This window comes from Idiotropiscis lumnitzeri, chromosome 8, assembly GCF_059441095.1.
Source record: "Idiotropiscis lumnitzeri isolate Australia: NSW breed Sydney's pygmy pipehorse chromosome 8, RoL_Ilum_1.0, whole genome shotgun sequence".
NCBI lineage: Eukaryota > Metazoa > Chordata > Actinopteri > Syngnathiformes > Syngnathidae > Idiotropiscis > Idiotropiscis lumnitzeri.
This window is the reverse complement of record NC_142398.1, coordinates 12,547,505-12,574,835: the sequence shown is the minus strand read 5'-3', so window position 1 is coordinate 12,574,835 and position 27,331 is coordinate 12,547,505. Positions and strand designations below refer to the sequence as shown.

The following is a 27,331-nucleotide window of genomic DNA, read 5'->3' as shown; positions in this document are numbered from 1 at the left end:
TTTATAGGAGTCCTTTCAGCTGAGATGTTGCTGGAGTAAAACTAAAAATAGTTTTGGATGACGTGAAACACACCAGGTGGCTTTAAAACATTGCATTCAAAGAAGCTGTGGTGCTTTCATGCATAAAAAAGTACAATACACAAATATGCAAAATGGGCTGCAGACACAGAAGCCGAGGTGGGCGTTTCATGAATCTGAATGTGTCTGTGGGAATTCTAGTCAATCAAAATGGGAAAAAAGAGTGAGACGCCAGGGGAGCATTTGGATAAGGGAAGGGAAATCTGAGCTGCAGTGATGATGAAATGCATGTGCTGTTACCATTGGTACCTGAGAGTGGCGCAGAGCCTCCACGACCGTGTAGAGGTGGCGCTTGAAAGGCATAGATGACGTCACTATCAGCGATGGCTGTCAGGTCGTCGTCATCTGAGAAGGAACGCTGGAATCCCGTGGAGTACAACTCGGCCAGGATCACCTGCATTGGGAGAACCAGGTGGGTCAACACTTGTAAAATCATCTTTGAATTATCCATCCATCCATCCGTTATCTATACCGCTTCTCCTCACAAGGGCCGCGGGAGCCGATCCCAGCTATCTTCGGGCAGTAGGCGGGGGACACCCCGAACTGGTTGCCAGCCAATTGCAGGGCACAGAGAGACGAACAACCATCCACACTCACAATCATACATAGGGGCAATTTAGAGTGTTCAAAATCGTTCTGCCATGTATGTTTTTGGAATGTGGGAGGAAACCCACACAGGCACGGGGAGAACATGCAAACTCCACACAGAATCGAACCCACAACCTCTGCACTGTGAGGCCATCACGCTAACCAGTCACCACCGTGCCTCCCATGTTGTAATTCTTCAACTCCAAATTTGAGCAAATGAAACTGGAATTAAACATGTTACAATTTCATTGCAGATTTTTGTAAAACACATACATAGCAGGTATCTGTCAATAAAATATCTTACTATATTGTAGCACTGCAGTGTTTTTTGTTTATTTACCTTTGCCATTTCCACACTATAAGTAGGCTCGGCGTATTATCACTACTGTAATGATTCAATGTCATGGTAAAATTTTGTTTCATTATTTTAAACGGAAAAATGATGTGACATATCGTAATGCATATTGAATGGAATCAAATTGTTGATGATATTTGTCGTCAAACCAGATCGTGAGACCTGTGAAGGGTCACACCGCTGGGCCTGAGTTGTCCACCAATATTATACACCACTAAAGTAGGAGTCGTGGCAGAGGTCGAGAATTTATTTTATTTCAATAATTAATTTATTTATAAGTTGGTTATTACTTTTCAAGTTGGTTGTTACTAAATTATATACCATCAACATGACCATGAAGCTGTTGAATGCAATTACAGTCCGAACCTGAAATGAAAAATCAATGGGACTTCAACCAAAATGTTCTGTAAACATAGAAAATGTGTACCTGGTCTGGAGCGATGTCACCTTCCTCTGCGACCATGGCTCTCAAGCTGGACAGCGAACCAAAGAGCGGCACAGCAAGCCCCACTCGGAGATACCGCTGACCCTTGGTACTGAATACGAGCGTCACGCACATTGGCCTGCAAACGGAGAGACATTGAGCTAAAAATATTTTTTTATATATATACAAGCACCACCAGTGCTGCCACAGTTACCTGCTGGAGCCTATCCCAGCTGTGGTTTGACCATAGTGAATCTAACAAACCAAAATATCCCAAAGAATTAGGAAGATGTGCCCTGTTGTGCATTTTAACATGTTTTGATATGTAACACATATTTGGGGAGGGGAAATAGTGGATTTGTGGTCCTGTTGTAGAAAATCCAATTTCACCGGCACAGTTGATCTAATTTGTCTGAGTGTGACTTCATATCTAATTGGATTATTCTCACATCTCTTTACAACTTAGTTCTAGAATGAGTGTGACATTATACGTTGTTGTTTTTATAATGTGGGATGCTGCCGGATGAGAAATAAAAAAAGATGAGAGTACAGGAAGACTGTTGAGCCACAGGAAATGATGACGCCATTTTTTTAACACCTCATGTGGCGTTACGGCTTCACACGAGAGGTCTAATATATGTATTCCTAAACACACCTTGAGTGTTTAGACTCATAATATCCTGTCTCACATGCAGCTATTGGTATTTGCCTGCCCAAAGATTCTCTGTACGTATGAATTAATGTTTTTTTTGTGTGTGTGTGAGGGTGTGTTATTTGTTGACAATTTTTTTTCCAGAACATCCAAAGCCCCTATTTTCACTAAGCAGTCCAGTTTGGTTGAGGGTATTTTTTGACTCATTGGTATTATCTGCAGCATACAGGCATCAGCGTCCTACTGCTAGCCTGCTCATGCATTCGGGACCTCACACTCAGCATGCCTTCAACTTAAATACTGCTGCTGCAGGAGCATGAAATCACACCAGCTTGTGTGTGTAATGAAAGGGACCACATGTTGTCTGTGAAAATCAATCCCAGTGTGGTCTATCAGCATGCAGTGTGAAACAAGGACATATTTATGAGGCATGAATGTAGAACATTTTGCAACACGACTAGTAGTCAGATATACGCATGTCCAGTCATCGCAATTGAAAATGACACTCTTGAATCGTCAATGAATGCAACACATTGGTGAGACTTATTAAAGCAGAAGACAACATTATGTACCTTAGATAATGACGAATTATGGACTTGAGACTGCAATGCCCAATTCCGAATGAAATGTGTAATTTGTATGCACATTAAAAGTGACAGCATGGAAATGAGCAATAATACATAAACACAAATTTTAAAATGAAATTGAATACAATTGTTAATTGGAATGGGATGACTATTTCCCTCAATGATTTAAATGAGGGGAATGTATGTCCACATTACTCCACTGGATGCCATCAGCAATCATTTTTGTGAAATAAATAATAATATTTATATAATTTTTGTTCATGTGTTCACTGTAGTTCAGATTTACAATGGGTGCTGGAGTTGGAATTGAATTTTTCCGTACATTACCTGGTTTGTCGCAGAGGGATGGGCAGGGAGATGCATAAAAAGGGGTCGAAGGTGTTGCTCTGCTTAAGGCAATGAGGGCAAGTCAGAGACGATCTGAGGAGAAAAGAAAAGGTCAACAAGTTTAGATTTTTACCGAATAAAGTCCTATTTTTAACAAGAGAATGCCATTTCCCTCATTGTATATTTTAAAAAAAGTTAATTTCCTTAAATGGAGCTTGGGGTGTTAATTTACTCAACTAGAGATGGGGGGAGGTGTTTATTTGGGGGAAGCCTCATGTGTTATATTTTTTATTGATTTTTACATAACCAAATCAGACAATTTATGGGGAAATCTATTCAAATGTTAAAGTGTGTGCTAAGTCCTTTCCCTTTGTCTGAAAGTTAAGCATCCTCTTTTAGTTGGCAACAGAGTTAAAATGGACTCCACAGTTAACTCTCCAACAATAGTGTCTGTGAGCTGAGGTAATTACAGTCACTATGGTTTGTCTTCTGAAGGGGAAAAAATAAGCTATAATGATAATGAATCAGAACGGGCTGTTAAGTGTTATCGGATAATACTTTTTTTTTTTTTTTTTTTTTTGATGCGACAAGCAGCATGTGGTTTATTGGTTTATTGTTTTTTTTTTTTACCCACATGCTTTGGGCCAAGAAACAGTGAATAATTTTATGTTTGCAATTGCAAGGCAGATCAGTGTTTAGTGGGACATTAACTGTTGTGTTAGTCAGAAGCCCTTGTAGACTGCATTTGCCGGGTATAATCACTTCTCTTTCTTGCAAGGAATAAACTAGAAAGACAACACAGTGTTAATCACAGTAATAATCCAATATTGCCACAACTGAGGGATTTATTTGTTTTAGGTGGATGCCTCACCCAGCGACTAATTAGGACAAGCCATCTATTAGAGTAGGCGTGGCAAACTATAGCCCAGGGGCCACATGCGGCCCGTTAAACGTTTTAATCTGGCCCACCAAACTTGAAAAAAAATTAAACAAATAAACCTTGTTAATGTTTTATTTTCTAAATACTGTGGTTTTTCAAAGATATATATTGTTGTAATGCTTTTGTTCACTTTTATTTAAAATTAAATGTATTTTTTTTCTCTGATGGACTGAGATTACCAAAACACTCCATCCATTTGCTCCTGGTCCGGCTACTCTGTCAAATTTTAGAACCCATTGTGGCCCGCCGATCAAAAAATGTGCCTACCCCTGTATTAGAGGGATGACCGCTAGTTGAGAAAATCCGAAAGAACAGAATTTGTATTTTCCATGACAGCAGTTTGCCATTACTGTCCTGTGTTGCATGGGGTAAAAGTGCACTATTAGAGTCCACTGTCACAAGGCTCATATGCTTTAAATCTTGCATAGAAGTGTCCAGTGGAGAGTAGAAATTTAATGCATACACGGCCTTGGGCCGAAGTACCGAGCGATGTAAAGTATCAGACACAAAATCCTCTTTTGTAAGACATCGGCGTGCAAGATACAAGATCACAGTCTGGCAATTTGCATGCATCACAAGTAAGGACGCAAAGCCTTAAATTAGGCCATCTGGATATGCAGTTAAGCAAAAAAAAGAAGATGGGCTGATGTTCTGATCCTGAGCACTAAACAAAAACAAGACCAGACGATCTGGTGTACCCACCTGCCCTCACCAAAAAAAACCTGAAAAAAAATCTCTGGATGACGAGGGAACCAAAGCAAGTGAGCAAAGAAACTAAGGGAGCGACAACAAAGTGCAGGGTGGCTCAGTGAGGGTTAATACATTAACTATGAACACAAGGTCGAGCACGGGACAGCCGAGCTGACAGAAGAGAGAGAGCAAAGCGAAAAGTGCAAAAAGGACACAAACCAACAGGGCCGGTCAAGATTGTAAACACTTGTGGGATGCAAGCACAAGCACACACTCGCACACTTATTCACAAACACACACACGCCATCATTAACGTCATCCATCTTTTATAAGAAAGATCCACAGTAATCTATGATGTAAACTCACTGAATAAATCACAGCGAGTTCATTACAAATTCAGATTATTTATTATAACAAAAACATTCATCTTCAGAGTTACGATGCAAAGATGAAAATCAGAATCGGCATGCCCCTTACTGTCATTATACTCAGGGTACACAGATATTAGAGAGCTTCCTTTCTCCAATGCAAATATAAATAATAAAATGAAATAATTAATAAATAAATGAATAAAAATAAGAACAAACAAAAAGAGTGTTGAAAAAGTGTACCGTGTGCCACATCATGCTGCAGTTCTGCAAGGCAAAGGTTGTTGCGTGCGAGAGTTCAGCATGGAGATGGCTCTCGGGAAGAAATTGCTTTGATGCACCTGTAGAGCCTGCCAAAGGGCAACAGGTCAAAGACTGACTTGGAGACTCTAGAGGAGTCTAGACCTCATCTGGACCGCAAATGAATTCCGCAAAGTCACCATGGGCTCAGGTAAACCGATCCCACACCTATAAAGCCATCACCCGTAGATTTGATCGTGTTAGTGAATTAGGCAGCCAAATTATATTTGCTCAATTACTTTAATGGATCCATGTGGACACACCACCAAACACAAATACATCCAGAATCTGTTCATGCAGCTAATAATGTCAAGACAAGAGAAATTCCGCATGGTTGTTAAAAGACGGCACACTCAGACACAATTATAGATAAAAGATTTAGCTGGTTGTTTAATTTCACACTCGATAGATGGGCAGGCACTCCAGAGACCTATTTGTATATGAGCAATTAAAAAGTACATTTATGTTCTGGGGCTGCTGCGCTCTATCTGGCGCAGGCTGACTCGAATCCGTGCAGTGCGCAAGGAATTTAAGAAAATGAAGTGGTGCCTTGTGTCCGAAAGCTTTATCTCGTGGTCAAGGGTCTTGAAAAAGGAAAACGGCACAAAAACACAAAGCTTGAAAAACGCCACAGAATGGCAAAGAGCAAAACATGAGACTATTATAAATGAACCCTGATCTAAATCCTATTGATCATTTATTATCACTTTTGCACGTTTCAAGTTATGTCACCATTGAGGGTTTTTCTTTCATCAACAGACTTGCACCAACAATTTTGCCAATGTGCGTACTGTATTCATTTTAAAAAGTGTTGCACATGTCCAGCAAGAACTCTTTCAATGTTCCAATTTTTTTCCGTTTTCCGTTTACTTTTTGAGTCAAAATAGAAGCATCACCCCTCACTCAGAATAATAATAAAAAAATGTACAGCCCCATTCTTAAATCTTCCTCCAAGGTATCATTTGAGATACTTTGTCTTATTAAGTTTGAGGTGTTGTTGTTGTGTTTTTAATGTCAGAAGAGCGCAGATTGGTGAAATGCAGAAATGGAAATCTCCAAACTATTTCAACACCAAACACAAATGAATTATTTGTAATTCATTTGCTTTGCAAAAACTGCACAGCACCCAGAGAAACTGCCAATTATATTTTGTTGCTTTAAATCAGAGCTCAAGCGTAACTCAATATTTGAGATGATTTTGTGATACAAGACGTTTGAGGACGCTCTCGTCCAACATGCATTATATAAGCCCATCCGTCATACATGTTATATAAACTGGGGTAGAGCTAGACGATGACACCACAAAGTCAGAGTGACAGACAGTGAGGAGGAGCGAGCCCTCGACAAAGATGCATTCAAACACAAGCGCGGCGACACGGGTGAGCGCCGACTCCCACATTGCACAAAACGAGCGCGAGCTCTAATCATACACATTTATTCAGATCAGAGAACTCTGCTGTGCAACTATGAGGAGCAGCTATAGGAAATATGAAAGAAATGAGGACGAAAGATGAGAGGAAGGGAGACCCATTGGAGAAGAAAGAAGAGGCTGAGTGACAGTCGCGGGTCGACAGATATGACAGAAACAAAACCCAGTAAATGAAATTGCTCTGTTGGTACAAACGGCCACCTGCGACTGACGATCACAGCAGCAAGATAAATTCACAGCAAATAATTAGAAGCAAAATGAAAATCAAGTGACCCCGGTGAGGATAAGCAGTAGAGAGAACGGACGGGTGGATGCTTTCATTGTTTTCAGTTGCTAGACAACATGAATTCCAGAGGGGCTGCCTTGCCCACTTCTGTCACTAATGAATATCCAAGTGATTAAAGGAGCAAAATCCATATCCGAAGAGTTAACCAAGCAAAGGAACTAGCTAAGCAGCTAGCTTTGCAATGCAAATGGTCAAGAAGGGTTTACAGCTACGCAGTTAGGCGAGCAAAGGCATTATTAGTCTTGCAAATGAAATGGCCAGGCGACATCATCGAGTGTGCACGACGTGTTGGTTTTAGCGCGGTTACTCACAAAAGTGACTCGGAAATGTGGGATTGTATTCACTGAATAACTTGTTCATTTTAAATAATATTTATAAAGAAATGTCAACTGTCAAAATGATCTGGACTACTTGTTATCATGGAGGAGCGCAAAGAGCATGCTAGGCCTCCGCCCGCAACTTGTAAATTCACAAAAAAAAATGTTCCCCCCCAAAATAATTGTATGAATAATTGTGATTTTAATTATTACTAAAATAATCGTGATCAATTTTTTTTCATAATGGAGCGGTCTCGAACACGAACCCACACATACCCACGGACACGCACGCACACACACAAACATGCTTACGATACATCATAACAAAAACAAAACTTTTAACTAATTATTTTGAAGATGCATGTTTGTGTGTTAAAAAAAAAGCTGCTAGAAAGCTGTGCGACTTAAAAAACATTAAAAGTAAGACTATTGTAAATGTACCAAAATTAGGAGAATTCTACTTAAATCATAACACATTTGGACTCTAGTAATTCATACTGACAGTCTCTCAATGCTTAAACATCAATTGCCACACTCATGATGTTCTAATCATTACATTACGATTACTATGCAGTTATGACATCATACCGGACAACTTCTTACTTCAAGATCAGTTTCATTGCATCAAAGGTGAAAACCCCGGACGTTCACCTGTACTGGGCCTGGAAGTGTTCCTGCACAAAACTATGGCGGCCTCTGGGCTGCTGCGTGCTGGTCAGGTCCTCCAGTGAGCTGGGTACCTGGGGACACACGGGAAAGCAGACGTTTTACAGTTTAACCTCTAAATCGGAGCATCGGGATCGGACCGACAGTTGCGGAGCACACGCCTTTAAAGTTGCTGTCAGGAGTCACATTCACACATGATGTCAGGCATGCGCTCAACTTAGCTCATGAGACTTCGTTCGTTCTGACACTGACAGCATCAAAGAACGAGAGATGAATTTCATTGATCGTGATTATCAGTGTCAAACACAATTGAGGGATTTGGTGACACATTAAAACCCAAAGTATACTTGCTTAATCTAACGATAGAAAAGCCAAAATATCTGAGAAGAAAAAAAAAAAGCACAAATATTGGATGAAAAATAAAATAAAAAAATAATAAAACATGTAGATGTGAGTTCCTGAAAAATAGAAGAAATACCCAGACATTGGGAAAAGACCACAAATGTTAAATGAAAACAATACAATTCGAAAAATTCGAAATTACAACAACAACAAAATAGAGAAAAGTACTACCCCAAAAAAATCTTCGACCAAAAAAGAAATATTACTTGAAAAAAACAAATATTGGACAAAAACACAACGGTATTAATAAAAAGAAGTCATGCAATTTCGTTTTTCATGCGCAGTAATCTATGTGTCTGACGTCGTCTTCATATAGACTGTTCGATTTGCGTCTTCGTTTTTGCAGCTCTATGGTTTGTCTCTTTGTTCGCTGTCACAGTGTGTACCGAATGAAAGTTTTCAAAAGACAACTCCTACACGCACAGACGCAGAATACGGTATTAGTGAAAATTTAAAACTTAAGATGGTATCACTAACCACCTAAAATGTTATCACGGTGAATCGGTATATCAACCCGACAAAAGTGGAACTCATGATTACGGCCAGTTACATTTAAACTTATAGTTTTACAACCACACATTCCAAGAGATGGCCCAGCCTCAACAAGCAGGGTTAAGAGAATATGAATGTGGGAAGGACATGGAAATGTTTGATTGTTTTGAACACCTAAGCTAAGTTTTAGCCCAGGTGGCCGGATCCAGAGTTGATTTTCCATGACTGTTCCAGAACATCTCCAGTGACGACCGAGCTGACATGACAGACATGAATCACGCCCCAAACACAAGTTGGAGGCCAACATACCCAACCTGCTAGCGCAGACGCTGTCTGGTGTCACGCCATGTGTCACTTTTTATTTAGGTCACTACTTTTCTGAGTTATTTGTATCTTTTAGGTGTGGATGCCAATTCGAAAAGTGTCTTCTCGAGTGAGACATTTTGGGAGATGAGCCATACTTGTTAGTTGCTAATCTTGAAAGATCAATGAATCTTCTCTGTTCAGCAGGTAGCCTCGCAATGTAGACAGCCTTTGTTAGCTTTACATTTCCTTCAAGATGAAGTTTGAATGTAAACAAACAACTGCAGTTTTCTAGTAGCCATTAGTTTGTCCATAACAAACATTCACAACGCCATCAAATTTCTTGCCTCATGTACTCTTCTCTCTCTTGCGTCACTTCATTTTCTGTACAGCTTTCGTCCCTTTTCCTATCCCTCCAGGATGCCTTTCTCACCATGTAGGGGAGAGGCAATTCTCAGTTCCAGAATCCTAAATGATGGAAGTCAAAATGCGCTGATATTGTGGTATGAATATTGATTGATATTTAATTAAAATTATTTACATTTTCATGTTTTTTTTTGTGTTCCGCCAATGACGTGGTCTAAACTCGAACAAATAAAAAAAAAAAAGGAAATTAAATAAATCGAACATGGCCGTTAAGCACTAACATTTGCCCACTCTTAGCCTAGAAATGTAGGTCGCCAAACAATTAGCATAGCAGTTAGCCTAGAAAGCCTGGAGACTTTGACAATGAAGGCAGCCTACTTGGCAAAGAGAAGCAGGAACAATACCTTTTTCCTGGATAACTCAAGAATTTCTAGGACATTCTACTTTTTCCTATGTTTTGCATGTCTGGAAAACTGGTAAATCATTTCCTGGTTATCCAGATTTTCCAGGATGCGTGGGAACTCTGGCTAATTGAGATTTTCAAGGCAGTTCAATCGCTCATAACACAAAGAAAATAAACGCTAATTATGATTTTCAATCCCATGACTCACAAACCAATAATTTCCAAGAAAGATCAATAACCGCACTGCATCAAACTGTGAGGCATTTAATATTTTAGTGAGGGCCAAAAGTGGCATTGAAGTGGTTTTCAATTCTCTACAGTACATTAAAACATATTGCCTAAAACACTGCTATTTCATTCTGCTGTCATCCGTACGTAAATCAACAAAGCAGTGAAAGTATGGACTTGTCTTTCTTGACTGGAGATTTAGAAAGCACAAGAAGAGGGATCAGTTCCCTCGGGTGATGTCGGCACTCTTCTCCCTAACACAAGAACATATGTTGTTATGAAATCCCAGCTGATTCCCTGTGGCGGGCATTCATGTGGGACACTACTCGCCGTGCCTAGGCAGCTCGCTGGTGAGTGCGTGGGAGTTTGGCGAGCAGTCAGGCTGCGTATTTAGAGACGTCTATATGTGGCAAGACAAAAACGAGAGGCACACTGGCCTGGAAATAGACCAAAACGAAGCCCTCCAGCAACAACAGTTGTAGTCAAACAGACTTTTCAAGCAGTCAGTATTACGGTTGCCAACAGGAAGTTGAACCACAAGTTAAAATGTTTTGTCGCTGAACATTTTACAAGCTCCGGACACTTCAAGACTGTCCGACAGCTCTCAAACATGTCCTGTGCTACCACAAATGATATGGTATTAGAATAGAATAGAATAGAATAGAAATCCCTTTATTGTCATTGTACTCAAGTGTGCAACGAGATTAGAGGGCTCCCCTCTCCAGTGCAATACAACAATAATACAGACAAATATATAAATTAGATAAATAAATAAGAGAGTGCAATGGAATTTAGTACTGAATACAAAGTATGTCTTTGTGTCGTTGCCACCAGCTCACTGATTTGGGTTTCCCGCAGGGGATCATGTGAGTTATATCAGTACCGGTCCATTCGCGACAAAAGTGAGAAAGTACTTGTTACGGCGGGGTTGGTCAAGAATTGCCTCAGAAGATATATTGTTTTAATTTCTCACCTTTTCTAACTTGCTTCGAGCAAATCATGCATGTCTTTAACCTCTTGTCACATTAACAGTAGAGCAGTCGGAGGAAGAGAGGAAATATGGGCAAGCACTCGCCGACAAGGAGTACATGCTTCTTTACTTAGCAGATTAAACAGTCAGATCCTAAAAGAGATTGTAAAATATAACATAGGACAAAAGAATTGGTGGCAAAATAAATATCTTTTACAATGTGGACACAGTTGTCCATGTCAGTTGGCTAAGCCAAGCCTCTGTGATAAATCCAAATGGACAATGCTAAATTTTCTAATATAAATATAGACTATATTCACATAAATGTAATGAAAAAGATGGCAATAAAAAGCTTTAAAAACAATGTGCATCAACACATTGCGCTGTTAATGTCAATCTCACCACCTCCCCTTTCTCCTAGGAAGAACCTGACGGTAGGGGTAATATCTAAATTATGGGAATAATTGGCGACGCGGTTTTATAGCACAATAGACAGTACTCAAGTCCGAAATGAACATTTTAGTGTACAAGCACGCGTGACATCACATGGATTACGTGAAGCGCTCCCGAAAGGTCCAATATTTTTTTTATTGTCATTGTTTCGATACTTAATCGGCTTAAATCTTTTTCTCGGGAAATCAGACGCCATTGATGTTTGCATGATACACACTGAGTAATTGAATTTTGGAAAATCGGTTACTTGAAGACACACTTGTTTGGAGCAATTTTGTGAAGTTGTCATAGTAAGTTAACTCTAACAGAAATACATGAACTGTCTTTCATAGTAATGCATGTTTTCTTAGCTTTTACTTAAGAGTAGGCCTAACCTATAAGACTAATATTTATGGATAAGAAATTTGTTGTACCCCTTCTCTCTCACCGAGTCAACCGGATTTGGTGGTAGCTCACCCGTAACCTTCATGTGAATAATGAAAATATTATAGCAAATGGACAGATGTTGCATGACCTCCATTTGTTGTTTTAATGACCAACTAGTAGGAGAAAATGCATGATGATAAAATGTTTTTAGTAATGCTTAACAAGTGGGGCAGGGAGAAAGCACTAAGAAATGAGACTGATGCATAGATAGTGAGTCAAAAAGAGGAGGGGAGCCGAGGTGGGTGTGGTTGGCTTACAAAGGTTGCTCTCCATCCATTTCAACAAAACGCTGTCAAGGCAATAAAGTGGCTGACTCACAACAATCCTTTCAATTGTGGACGGCTGCTGTTAATTCGGTCTATTCATGAGGGTCTTACAGGAACAAGATGGCCTGTGCGATAATGACGGAAAGCACAGGCATTTGAAAACCTGCTTTACCCTCTGGCCTGTTGTGTTCTACCGGTGCGTCATACAATATATTGCGATATTTAAAGATGGCACTTGTTAAGACAAAAGGCAAATAGTTCCACAGTTCTAATCTCCTCTAAGGCATCATTCCTTGGTGAAATCTCCATCTGTTTTATTTCAGAGCGGAATGCAGTGAGACCTGCCACTCTGGCTGTTGCCATGGAGATGTGTGTCTGGCCAAAAACAAGGCAGGAAGAGAAATTAAGCAGCCTCAGACAAGAGTCGCAGGCAGGGTTCAGGAGTGCCAAAACTGCCCCAATGCGGACAGGCTCATTGCCAGTCAGCTATCGTGATTCAGGACCAAACAAATTGATGGCATGGGTTGTGACGAGCGAATGGCTTAATTAGCCTCTCAACACGACTGATCCGTCTCAAGAGTGTGATTTGGGTTGACCTTCAATGTGAAAAAAGACAACGCAAAGTTGCCAGGTTGGTCTTCATAGATTCTTTGTCAAACAAATGCACTTGTGGCGCATCACTCGTCATTGGCTTAAAGGGACAGTTGATTGAGGCTAACAATGACATTGGCATCAGTACTGAAATTCACCCCCCCTAAAAGACTCTGTAGTGATTTAAGGGCTGTGATGAGATTTACAACTAATTGGCTGACCCCTTTTGGAGCTCAGCTTGTTTTTTTTTTTCGGTCTCAGCGGGGAGGGAAGCTTTGTCAGTTCCGTTGTCAAAAACGCCAACCGATCGCCACCAAAATGAAAATGCACATTTCTACTCTTGTCCAATTCAACCAGTGAAAATATAAAAGAATTCTGCACAATAATTTGGATTTCTTGACATCAAAAGTAAACTCATGTGATCACTTCCACCAAATTAAAAATACAGTGCTGGACGAGAGTATGAATGCGCACATGAGTCCCGACTGGCAGTCAAAATTAACGCATAAATAATGAGTTAACAGAAAACTCCCTGTCACGAAACAATTTTTTTAAACGCACAATTAACAAATGTCACTTATTTGACCCCTCTGTCCATAGCTCAAGAATTCAACTATATCCAATTTACGCAATTTGTCTAAAGAGTAGAAAGCGATAGTAGAGGAGCCTTTGGACTGTCAAGCACCTGCCTCCACCTTTACCTGCTTCAAGAGTAGGCATATTAGTTTCGAATGGCATGAAAACCGTGAGCAAAAATAGTGTTGTTTCAAAATTTTAAAATTATGAGTCTAAAATGTCCTTTTTTGAGACATTTGGGTAAATGAAAAAAATAAATCAATAAAAAACATGCGCAAAGAGACACTTCATGATGTTAGACCTCTGGTGGTCAGCAGAGATGATGTAGAAACAGCATTTTATCCCACGAAACAAAATCTATTTCATTTTAAAACAAAATACAGATTTGGTACATTATGAAATGTGTACCATGATAAAATAAAAACAATTATTAAAACAACTAGCTAGCTAACTAACTAACTAACTAAAACTAACTAAATAACCAAATAAATAACCAAATAAATAAATAAATACATAAATAAATTCATTTTTTTAACACTCTTTTTTGGGGTTTAAATCTTCTTAGTGAGTCAAAGTGTCCCATCACGGGTGAGCGATTTTTGGAACAGACTAGTAGGCCCTTCATGCTGTCCTTGGGGCTAACTAGTACCCACTTTTTTTTCAAGGTCATTCAACAATAATTGTGTGGGTGTGTGTGGGTGTGCGTGCATGTGTGTGTGTTTGTGTGTGTCCGTGTGCATGTAACTGCTGAGCCCTCCACTCTCTGGTCAAGGGAGAGATGCTGACCAAGTTCAAATAGGTGGGTCATTCAGTGATCTCTGCAAGCAGCCAATCATATTGCGGCACGATGTCACCCACTTAGAAATCCCCTTAAAAAAAGAAGCTGGTTACTGGTGATGGATAGTATTAACGGTTATTAAAACTTTGACTTTTTAAAACGCAGTCTACCATCATTGCGCCATGCTGAATCGAGAGTGTTGCACATGAGGTAGGCGACGCTAGTCATCAGTTAGCACCGGGCACATAAGCTACAGCTCTTAAAGGGGTCGGAGAGTGAGGTTGGACATGTGCTTGGGATGGTGTATGCTCTTATGTCTTGAAGTTAACGCACTCTCTTTTGTGGTTAGGTACATTTGATTCAAGCAACGGCAGAACATAGCTCACCTTACATCATTGTCTTTCTTATACGGCTCATGAGACACAAACTGCACTGCGTTCGAATGGCATCAGTAAGGTACTTAACAAAATAAAGGCATATATTAACACAGACGTTACAACAACACAATGACGCAAATAATAATAATAACAACAACAACAGCAACTACTTGTGGGGACCAGGGATTAGTTGTAAATAAACAGAATTGGCAACAATCCATGAGCTGCTTTATTTTCAAGTACTCTAAACTTGTCAAGTAAAATGCAACTGCGTCATCAAGATGCAACATGAAACACTAATGCCACCTAGAGGCTGAAGAATTTTAAGCACATTTAGCTCAATACAAATCAAAGACTATGGTTTTCAGTCTTTTGAACTGTACACTAATATCGCAATAGTAATACAGCTATTGCACTGCGCGTCACTATGCTGTTGTTCCACTGGCCCACAAGCATCAAAAATTACAAGCATTACAGGTATATAATCCTGGAAATGCAGGTGTGGCAGCAGTGAATACATAGTAAACCAAACAAAACAGCCAGCCTGCATCTTGGAAGCTGTTAGTAAGCACACCAGCACGACCAGTTCTGCTATCACACAGCGGATGAGTGACAGTAATGAGTGCGGAAAAATGTTTTATCCTTGTTTGCGCTTTGCCTGTCACACTAAGTAAAAGGAGACCCCAAAAAAAGGTACAAAGAAAAACTAGTGGGTTTCTTTATCTCTGTATTTATCGCAGCAAAACAACTTCTTAGATATGGGTGGATTTAGTCATTCACGTTATTGTTAAACGCATGTCCTGGGTTTCTTTTGGAAGTTTCAGAATGAGGGTTATAAATCCAGTGCGGTATACCAATCATTTACATGTATACATTTATGAAAAGAAAACTTGAACGTACAAATCAAACAAGTGATATAGATTAGTTTGGTCAGTAACATGTCAGAAAATATGCAAAAACTTCAGTCACTGTTTTGCAAAGTCTTACTTTGACTGAACGCAAAAATGGATTCCGTTTTCGTGGACGGCAGATATCAGACAATATTTACTGTTAAGAGGCTGAAATCAGAGGATTTGGACAATTTGAAGCACAGTTCTATTTCCTCTCCTTTCAATCAAGTCTGTCTCCTCGCTCTCAGTGAGGAGACACAATCTCATCTTTCAAATGTCTAGATAAAGAAATAGCAATTGCTTGAATTCAACATTTCCTTACACAATGTCGGACCATCCATTAAAAGCCTTTTCGGGTAAAAGCTATTCGGCGGTGGCGTGTCAATGATGCCCACTCTTCCAGCGGCCACTGCAACTGGGTCACATGCATGCATACATGCATGTGTAGAAAATAACCTGGGAAAAGAGCAGGACAGTGCAGGGCAGGGCCGAAAAAAAAAAATCAAAAACTCCTCACATGTTCGTCCCAAAGACACACATCCAGCATCGTGTGGAAAGTCTTACCAAGAGTGGAAGCTGCAGAGGAGGGACTACCGCTGCACTTAAGAGCCCTCGGAAGCTTGGCATTTGCAGTGAAACTAAATTTATGTCATGGCTGGCTGACCTTGTTGATGAGACCTCCAACTGGCCTAACATTGCGAATGGCAACTTTCCAGTTTTGTCGGAAAGTGCTATAATCTCCTTACATTTTCATTGAGCAAGGTGTCCCCGATAACATTTTTGGGTTTCTCGGAGACTATGACGGAGGGTGCCATCACTAGGGTCGCGTATATGGTCTGAATATTAAAGAGTGAAAAAGAAAGAAAAAAAAACCCATCACACCAAAAACTGGCGGTTTGAGGTCACGTCAGTTTGGAGGTTTTCCAACCCGATAGATTTCGGTTCAAATGCAGATTAAGGGTAATGCTTCTCATGACAGCTCTCAATAATCTCTGTTGATTGATGAAGCCAAATCCAATGATTATGCTTTAACGACACTGGGTAAAAAAACAACGTAACTGTCCAAAGCTTTATGATCTTCGAGCAAAACAGATGAGCCACGGAGGCCTCATTCACCAACCGGACAAGAAGCTTCTCAACAATTCAATTTTAGCAAATGAATTATTACTCACTTTTGATTGACACAAAGATATAACATCTTTCATACGTTATTGTACCGGCAGCATGTTGCCAATTAATTGCTCGCTTTAATTAAGCATTTAATCATTTCCCGGGGAGAGAAATTTGTCTAGCTTAATTAACTTTGAAAGACGACTTCTGCGGTTGAACAACAAATCCTGCCAGCCAGAGAGATTATCTTGTTAATTAAACAGAAACCAAAGGAGACGGCAATTAAAAGATGCAGACCATTGGCTATTACACTAGTCAGTGACACTTAATGAAGCTTATTTTGTGCCTGAAATGCTGTTCCCAATTAGATGTAGTATGTTCAGGTCAAGGAAACAATAAAAGCAGTCATCGCTTTTAATTGCCTTAAAAGTATTGGCATTTACTTCTGCAGAGGTTAATAGAAAAAAGGACAACACCATCACACGGCTTGTATAATCTGTCCTAAAATGTATGTACAGACTAAAAGTACTTTTTATACTTGCAGTTTTAGTACATGTCTCAGTGTCACTTGTACCATGACTTAAAAAAAAATAATAATCATTCTTTGGCCTTGTTGCTCCTCAAACTGTTCCTTCTCCCTTTTCATCTGAGTATATGATTATCTCGTCCCGATTTTTCCAACCAGGTTACAAATATCTTGTCTGTCAATAATAATATTTGCAATGGTTTACAAATTTGTCAGGATCAACTTTTTAAGCATTTTGTTGTGGTTTTCCACAGATTATCATGCTTCACTTCTGCAAAAAAAACAACCAAAAAAAAACCGATTGGGGTAACCTTTAAAATTAAACGTGTGACATGAGGTTTTTCCACACTGTACATAAAATACCTTTGAAATAACGCCCCCAAAAGACAATTTGAATCCTTTAACAAAAAAAAAAAGAATTACAAAATTTAACATGGTCCGCCTTCCCTTTTATTATCTCAGCTTTGGAGGTCGATTGAGATGGACCAAAATCCAATATTTTAACTGACTTGTCAGTCAGGGAAAGAGATTGTACAGTTTTATTCTAATTCAATGGCATTTTTTGACCAAGGCATTGACTATAGGCAATATCACACAGACATAAAACTTGCTGCACGCTGACACTGGTGAGGTTAAGTGCTTCAAAGTCGGTGTTGTTACTTTGAAAATAGTCGGTAATAATTTGAGTGCATTTATGGTGAGTGATATTTGAAATCAGTGAGAATATCTTCACTTGAAAATGACCTTCAGCACTCAAATTGGGTCCTGCATTCATTTTAAAATATGTCCGTATGCAGGTATGTGCAAAAGTCATGGCTCGGCCCAAACACCATAACTTGTCTTCGTTTTGTTGAAATTCAAGAAATGTAGTGACATCCGGGTTTTGATTTGACAGGACAAAAGTGGTCTCAAGGAGAGAGAGCATCTTTTTTGCTCAGCGCAACATAGATCTGACTATGGAAGGAATGGAAATTTATAGGATGCAACCTCATGGCAGAAAGTACAATGAAAACAGTAAGGGCCCCAAAACAGAACCTTGAGGAACACCATACGACAAAGGCGCAGAGCGGGAACACAAAAGGTCCTGCAAGCCAAATAGGATCTAAACCACTTTTGAGCGCTACCATTAATGCCCACCTGATTCTGTAAACGAGCCGGAATAATAAACACTAAATTTAGATCAAACAAGACAAGATACACATAGTCTCCAGTAGGGCTGGGCGATATGACCTAAAATCAATATCGCGATAAATTGGGCAATTTTACCTCGATAACGATAAATGCACGATAAATTCCCCCTGAGGACCAAAATCAAAATAAATGCAGAAAATGCATATTAACTGCTTTTTTTTATTGACCAACTGGTACACATTACTTTCAATGAAAAATAGAAGTACAAAAATCATTTGAATAAACATTCAAAATAGCTTGCTTTGCATGACTTGAACAATGTCACAAAGAACAGGAAAAAAAGGGTACCTCTCACAAAATCTTTTCCTGCAAATAGATTGTGCCGAGATGGTGTAATGCCATTTGCAAATGCTTAGATTTGTGTAAAGGTATCTTGTAAACAATATAAATAATGCCATGTGCAAAGGCACTAGTCGCCTGTAAACAAAATGCTAAATAAAATGAAAAAAAAAAAAATCAATGGAATGCCAGTGCCAAACAAACGCGTGTGCTTCATCAGTAAAATGTGCCGTCTCGAGTACTCCGGTGCGCAGTCGCCACTTGTCGTCTATGTACTGCACATTTCAGGCTCAAACAGGGATGCATGTTGCGACTCGACCACAAGTCGGATGTGGATGCAAAATGCTCGACATGTCTCCGCTCCCGTCCCGATGTTGTCCATATCGGGAAGTGCTGTTTGCGGCAAATATTTTCGTACCTCTTGTCGGCTACGTTCCTGAGGCGTTTAAATCCTGTGCGCTCCACTGTAACTTCAGGAGCTCTATCTTTAGCTATGTGCTAGGCTATCCCGTCCACCACTGAGACGTTCTCTCGTATGGTTTCGCCTCCGTTAGTGGGCTGTTGTCACTTGTCCAACCTTGCTTCTCACTTTGAACTTTTAGCACAAGCTTCAAGTCAACAGCATGGTTGTGTTGTGGGTGGTGAAAAAGAAAAGGTTGGACGCGCTGTTTCAGGTGCTTACGACGCAGTTTGTAGTTCGTGTTCTTTTGCTCAAACATCGTCTTTATGGAACCCAAAACATTTCCAAACGACAGATGTCGAATTTCTTTTTGGGACAAGCGCGACAAGACCAATTTCAACTAACGTTACTTCGTCTTTCGCCGTGTCAGCCGCTTCTGAATTTGAATCGCCAGCTACGAACGCGTCTTGTGTTTACATTCTTCTACAGCGCCTGAGTCACGTGACTACATGCGCTGGAGCAGACTTAAAGAGGCATGAACATTGCCGCAGACAGAAAAGACTTTCCTTTTTCATTTTTTTTTTTAGACACCGAATTTACCGACATGGGCAAAATGATGTCGGTCATTCTAATAAATTTCGGTAACGGTAAATTTTCGGTTAATCGCCCAGCCCTAGTCTCCAGTGTCATTTGCCGGGAACATATAATTAAAAATTCGTAGCAGGGCTGACTCTGTACTATGCATCTTCTTGAAACCTGACCTGCCATCTAATCAAATAACATTTAACAATAATGCAAACCCCACATTTGCTTCCCTCCGACACAGCCGCAAGCATTAAACTTACAGGCAGTGATGGTCTGAGGAGAAGCACTCAGCCATGCATCACTCGCTGGCTAATAAGTCAAGACATTACTCCAGGAAAGCTTTAAAAAAAAAAAAAAGTATATAAAAAAAATAAAGAAAAGGTCCTTGAATAGGCTAAGTGAATCTTGGCTGAAGCCAGAAGGCAAAAATGAATGCTAAAAATAATTTAACAAAGCTTAAATTTGAAAGTTTCTTCCAGACTTGTCCTGGTTTAATCCCTTAGGAAGAGGGTAGGAGGGCACTGGGGGAGGGGATTTACGTGACCTGTTCATTCCTGCCAGAGACTTTCACAATGATAAAAAGTATACAAAATCACCTTCTAATTAATGACCTCCATTACATTTCCATGCCGCTCATGTTATAAATATGAATGCCAGTTTGAAATGTTCTTTCATTATAATGGCAAGAGACTCTTTAAGAAGTGGGAGAGGCGAGTTTAATTAAAAAAAAAAAAAAGTTGTCTCTTTCAAGTGTTCTCACTCTCCATCTCAATCTGCAGGAATTTGTGGCATCTCAGAAATGCCACAAGCTGTTAAAAATCAAGTCGCACGCCAAATGAGGCAGGCTTATGCTTCTTTGATTTAACCTGTCGAAGAAATTGGTGGATGGCCATGATCAATGGGGCAAATTCTAAAACAACAGAATGCATTTGGCAACTGGTACCATTGGCAAGCAAAATCATGCTCACGGTACACTGGCTTGTAATAAGGAAAAATGCACATGTTGCATTAGCACACTAATTATAATCACCTCCTTTTGAGGTTAACAATATTGGTAGTTTTGTCCAGATTGTGCCACACATTATTCTGAAAGGACAAAGTATTGTTAAAGATACAATTTTGTTTGGAAGAAGCAGCACACGCAGCTCTTTTTGCTTAGCTTGAAATTGGTTACATATTACATATTCAACAAATGCTTCCTCCTGCAACAAATCAAGGGATGTAAAACAAATATGTCCTATTTGAAACAGTCGGCAAAAAATCATCTTTTTTTTTTTTTAACTGTTTGATAACCAGACTTTCAGATCACTCTTGCATTTACAGATTATAACCATGAGCAGCCAAAAGTATGCAAGACTGCTGACTTGTGAGCTGACTTGTCTCATTCTTCGGCATTTGCCTCTCACCTGTCCTTCCCCTGGAGAACACGGGCCAAACTGTCATGGAGAGCTATCAAACTTACTATTTCTGTCCATGTTGATAAGAGGCCTCGCTGGCTGCCTCTACCGCGTTTCTCACTGACCCGATTTCAAAGTCTCCGCAGTAGACTGCGGATGCCAGAGTACCCCCCCCCCTCCACTCCTATCCCGTCACAGTTAACCCCCATGCGGCATAAAAGGTCCTTCTTTTCAGAAGAGCTCACTCTCGATTTTTTACAATCCTACTTGGGCCACTTTCATATGTGCTCCTAGATTGGATATGTATTTTTTTCAAATGCAACTGTAGCCTGAACGGGCGGGTCACATGTATCCGTCATTGACGTCATCCAGAGTCCAAAATGGTCTCCGCGTGGGCGGAGGGAGAGTGCTGGGGGATTGAATCCGTCCATTTGTTTTGAGTAACAGTACTGACTTTATATTTTACTTCAATTTAATCCCACTTGAAACATGAAACATAAAGTAGATATTTATGATGATATAGTAGTAATTCAGCCACTTGTTTTTTACGCACAGCAATGACGTGATGTCTTCTTTAGTGACGTCTACATGAAACAAAATCTAAATGCCTCACCACATCATTACCCCCCAAAGACTGTATTTCTCCCTCCTATCGAATCGCTCCACTGCAGAAATACTCCGACACGCTGGACCACATTTATTTCCTTAAACGTCTCGAATGGGGATGCAATATTTTCACACCAGACAGAGCAAGGTCGCATTTATAATGAACAAGACACAAAAACCTTTTTCACATGATGGCTTCACTTATCATCAGTGTTGGTAAGGTCTTTTTTTTTTTAAATGAATTTTAAATGATTAATATTAAGTATAAAATATCTATTGGGGATATTCTGAAAGTAAAATGAATCACTGACAGCTGGGGTTGGCTTCAAATTATCAGCAACCCTTGTGAGAAAAACTCTTACAGAAAATTGATTGTTAAAATAAAAACTGGCCAGCATGAGAACATTATAAGGACAATTAGTGTTGAAACCGTTGAAATGTTGAATGTTACAAGAGACAATACTATCTATAAATATAAAAAGTGGATATAAAAAGTCTATCCACATCTGTTCAAATGCCAGGTTTAACACATTACCAAATAAGCAACGGCATCCAACCAGCATCTGTAATTTTTTTCTGTATGTGAACTTCGGTGAAAAAATATTATATATAACCTCTAACTTAACAACAATCAAAACCTACCTTCTTACCTCGAGCAATCAGGGATTGAAAAATAAAACTGATTACAGTACAATCAAAGAACAATATGAAGCCTGTTTTTTTTTTCCCCCAGCGGTTGCATGAGCGCCACACGCTGGCTTGTGCCTGCTTTATTATGTAAATGTCAAACAATAAATGGCACCGTTGTTGATGCAGTAGTGACAGACATGGTTAGTCAATTTCACTTTGCATATTCATTATTATCCATTTGACAACCGCATCTCCACCACAAATCTAGAAAACAACATCGCAATGACAACCTTATTACAAATAGAAAACACATAATGTATTGTGCCCTTTGCCCCTGCGTTCGTTCATTGTTTTTGAAATGCTTGCAAGAGGAGGGGTACACACCTGCGGTGAGCCAATGAGAATCGATCAGGAGATGGCCGCACAAAAGCCTATTTTGTGAATTATGTACACACTTTCTTGAGCTTACTGAAAAAAGATGAGGAAACTCACAAATGAGCATTTTTAACAGCTCATCGGGTTCACAAACTATCGCAATTTTCAGACAAACTCAGCCCTATACAATTAATCCACAAAAAAAAAAAAAACACTGCTGCAAATAGTATCGCAGCAAAACTTCAACACTCCATCTTTTGAGAAATCACTCGATATTTACTGAGCCCAGATTTTCCAATTTCCGAGAGTGACACCAACTATAAAGTGTGCACAAAGTTACGACTGTGTTGTTTGTCTGACTGACTGAGCTTGCCGAAGAATGCTACATATGCGGTGCCGGGCAAACAAGGGGAGGGAAACCTAGCAGGTTTAGCAAGATCCCGTTGGAAGGCATATTGACGTTACTGAGCTGCCTTTGTGTTTGTGACATAATATTGCTGTGAAACTGGTGCTGCTGCTTCTGCTACCAAGGTTGCAATACGTGCAATCCAGCACTGAACAAACAAAGACAAACATCAGACGCAGACGGGCTTAATGCATAAAATAGTGGCCTTGTAATAAATCCTCCTTTCACTCATCGCGTTAGATACTATATCTTTGATGGATGACGATGGCGACAATATTAGAAAATTAGAGATGTAGATCAGCAGCGCAAAGTCACAGCTCATCTGAGTCACCCTAGTGGGGTTTCAAATAAATCATTTGACCTATTGCCATCCATCTTTGCGCTAAACGGCTCATCAGATTCAGGTTCGGGGGAGGTGGCGCTGGAACCAATCCCAGCATGCTTTGGCACAAAGGTCGCATACCGCCTGTCCAGACTGGTGACCCATCGATACAATGCATAAACACTTTTGGACCCACACGTCCACACCAGCCCAAATTAATGCCTTTTGAACAACTAGGGAAATTAAAACACAATAATTCCCTCACTTCCCCCGAGAAACACATAAAGAAAATTGATTCCATGTGTTCCAATCCAAGTCAAACGGATTTATAGCAGAATGTGTTGCATACACACATACACTTTGACACAGTATATACATATATATATATATATATATATACATTTATAAATATATATATATATATATATATACAGTTGTTCCTTTATTTTATTTATATATTCAAATTAAAAAAGGAGCATCAAACTGTATGTTTGCAACATTAAAAAAAAGAAAGCACTCAGTGACCAAACCTCTACCAAGGCAAAAAAATTCAGAAAAACTGATTCATCCAGATCAAATTTAATAGATAGTTTTTTGGGCTCATTATATTTGAAAATATAAATGCCCAGCCCTAGTCTACTCTTCAGCATATAAAGGTAGCGGGCACACAGCTAATGTTTACCCATAGCACTGAGCCAGCATGAGGGTCCAAAGCCGGAGGCCCCACATTGTCAGATTATCAGCAGAATCGGACAATGACACTATTGTACGGGAAAAGGAAATCTGTTTATAAAGCGGATGAACATTGAAAAAAAAAAATCTGAGATGATCCCAACTATGAAAAGCTATAAATATTATTGTCAATCGGCTCATGTCGCGATAAAGGTCATGATGTGTCCGCCCTGCTCATTCGCGGCATTAAGTTGAGCTCGTCTCAAAGATCAAGGTTAAGAGATGGAAATTCCACAGACACCGCCAGCATATAAAGAAACAACAGACGGACGGAGCTTCCACTTTCATTTTCTCACAAAAGCATTTCATACAAATGGTTTCAAATAGGCTTTACACGATCAGGATTTGGGATTGTATATACGTGTGCAAGTATTCATTATATCGGTGTAAAGTCTAATTACTAACTGCACTGAGTCAACAAAAGAAGCAAGCGAAATTGGACTCACCTTGATGTTGGCTTTGGTGTTTTTGCTACTGCTGCTGCTACTGTTGTTGTTGTTTGGGTTTTTGGCATCTTCGTGAACTCTGTCCAAAAGCCAGAGGAGAAACTCCAATGCGTCGTGTTGCGAGTTGCCCCGAAACTGAGAGCCATATTTGGCTACAATGCTCTGGAAAAAAAATGACATCATGACCAGTCAATAAATGGTGGTAATTAATTCATAACACAATAAGCAAGCAGTTACTTTGGAGGAAGTGGTTAACGACTAGACACTGGAGAGGTACTGTAGGCTAGTTGTAGGAAAGACCACATACACAGAGACTCAACTCAAAATAGAGTTTGAGGAGTTGAGACCAAGTCGAGGCCAAAACTGAGACAATGTGATCTACAGTCAAGAACTGAGAATAAATACAAAGTCTCCTCTGCCCCAATGTCAGAAATGTGCAAAGACTACGAAAACACAATCAGTTCCTAGACAAGATCAAAAGTGGTCTTGAGACCGTCTCAAGACCAAGACTGACATTGAAACATAACGGGAAATGCAATAATTCGGGGTAAGTATGTCTTGATCACATTTTGTTGCACCCAAGTCGAGTCAGAGCCAGTTGATTTTGAGTATCTGCCGATACACTCATTTGCATATTTGGGAATGTGTGAGGAAACAGGAGTACCTGGAGGAAACCCACGCAGATACGGGGAGAACATGCAAACTTCACACAGGAAAGCCGGAGCCGGAATCAAAACCTGCACCGCTGAACAGTGAGGCGGACGTGCTTAACAGTCGCCCACCGTGTCGCCTAACCCAAATAAATCAAATCCAATTGCACTTATCATGTAGAGTACCATAAGTTAACAGGTTTTTCATTTTTGTCGGCTGCGGTTCTTGAAATTATTCAAAAAGCAAATGAATTTGGATGAAATTCTGACCGTGTTAACCCAAGGCAAATCGATTTTCTAAGATCCAATGAGAGGACGTCTGGAGGAATCAGAGTGTGGTCGTCTACATCAATGGTTCTCAAATGGGGGTATGCGTACCTCTGAGGGTACTTGAAGGAACTCCAGAGGACACTTTGTTGATTATTTTTCTCTGGACCAATACAAATGAAGTTTGAAAGGTTCTATAGTCTATGATGGCATGCTTTTGTTTTTTTTAAACACAAAAAGGGGTACTTGCCTGAAAAAAAAAAAAAAAAATCACACGGAGGGTACATCACTGAAAAAAAAGTGGAGAACCACGGGTCTACACCATGAAATTCTTCTTACGGACTTGGCATGATTGAGCCAACTTCACTGAGCAATCCAAATGAGAAAAAAAAAAAAGTATGTTTTGGATTACCAGAAATGAACAAGGGGAGCTTGATCGGAACCAACCACAGGGTTACAGTAATACCACCCCAGCCTGTGATAGTCGACAACATGCTGGTTCCATAATCAGGGGCATGACATGTCAAACAAAAGTGGAGGTGTCAAGTGTGCTACTGCGCTGCTGATCCCCTGACAATTATGGGATACAGACACAGTTGTCGCTGCCTTAACAGTGGAACATTGCGTCCCTTGATTTCATCTCCAAGCCATTTAAATTGAAAGCGATGCGCAACTGCTTTAACATTTGCAGCTCATGACAAGCCTGCTGTCTAACAGGTACAAAGTCACATTTTGTTTCAAGACTGTTTTTACGACCAAGCCAGCAGCAATATGAGTCTCCACAGTTTGTTTGGTTGCCGCTTGGACAAACTAAAGTACCAGACTAAACGGGTGTCCGTGTGTTTGAGTGTGCGGCGCTTGTGTTGAGTCTCAGCTGCTGCCAGGCTAAGTGAGACCATCTGCTGTGCCTTTGATAGAACACCATGTGAGTTTTATTTGCCGTATTGAAAACAGGCGAAACAGATGGGAGATTTAATGCTGTTTCGTCAAATTAATACATACAAGCCCAAGGGGAAGACACGAGATGAGGGCGCGATTACCGGTGTCGGGAGGAAGTGATAGACCAATATGCTTTTTTTCGGGGCCGATACAGATTATTGGTAGTCATGGAGGCCGACAACCGATATTTTAAGCCAATATTCATTTGTAGAAAAAAAGGGGTTAAAAAATGTTTTCTGCTGATTGGCTGCTACAAGGAAGCAATCAGATGGTGCTGTGGGCGATCCAATCGGCTTCTGCAGACAGGGCCACCAGCACAGCAGAAAGAGAGAGAAAGAGAGAGAGAAGTGTGCTGCAGCGAGCCAAAATAAACCAGCTTTTAATTTAGCGGCCTTGAAAGTAAAAAAAAAAGGCAGATGCCGATAATCGGCAAAATGCCAAATATAGGCCCCGATAATCAGCCCGGGCGATAATCGGTCTATCACTACTCTTTACAATGTAAACACAATAAAATTGCCCCAAGCGCATGTGTTTTTACACAGTGACACGGCAACGCATAGATGATTACACGTGTGGCAACTGTACCTCCAACCGACAAAATACTACTCGGATGTCAACATTGCTTTCAACGCAACAAGGTGGGAAAAGTGAGCGTTCAGCGTCAAACTTCACACACGTTCCACCATTCAGACATTCACCACACAACAAGTCATCCGTCTCTGTTCCGACAGAATACTTTTGGAGGCGTCATCTCATACCATGTCAACGCTGTTTAGCCAAACTGATATGGTTTTGTCAAGCACAATACAGATTGTTAGTAGTCACGGAGGCCAATAATTTGGTATTTATTTCCAATAAAAAGGAAAATATTGATGTTAAAATCTGAAGAAAAAAATATCAATAAAACTTTTAATTTTGTTGACATTTTGGTCAAATAAGCAC

General features: G+C 40.0%; 1 protein-coding gene across 1 annotated transcript in view; it reads right to left on the bottom strand.

Annotated features, from left to right (window-relative positions):
* Positions 1 to 27,331, bottom strand: part of usp43a (ubiquitin specific peptidase 43a) — a 56,933-nt gene that overhangs the window by 20,908 nt on the left and 8,694 nt on the right. Inside the window, exons 2-6 of the mRNA XM_088302053.1 lie at positions 24,534 to 24,695; positions 7,993 to 8,081; positions 3,012 to 3,104; positions 1,449 to 1,584; positions 328 to 472 (exon numbers count right to left, since the gene is read on the bottom strand). Of these exons, the coding sequence (XP_088158179.1) occupies positions 328 to 472; positions 1,449 to 1,584; positions 3,012 to 3,104; positions 7,993 to 8,081; positions 24,534 to 24,695 (625 nt within the window). The remainder of the gene's footprint in view (positions 1 to 327; positions 473 to 1,448; positions 1,585 to 3,011; positions 3,105 to 7,992; positions 8,082 to 24,533; positions 24,696 to 27,331) is intronic.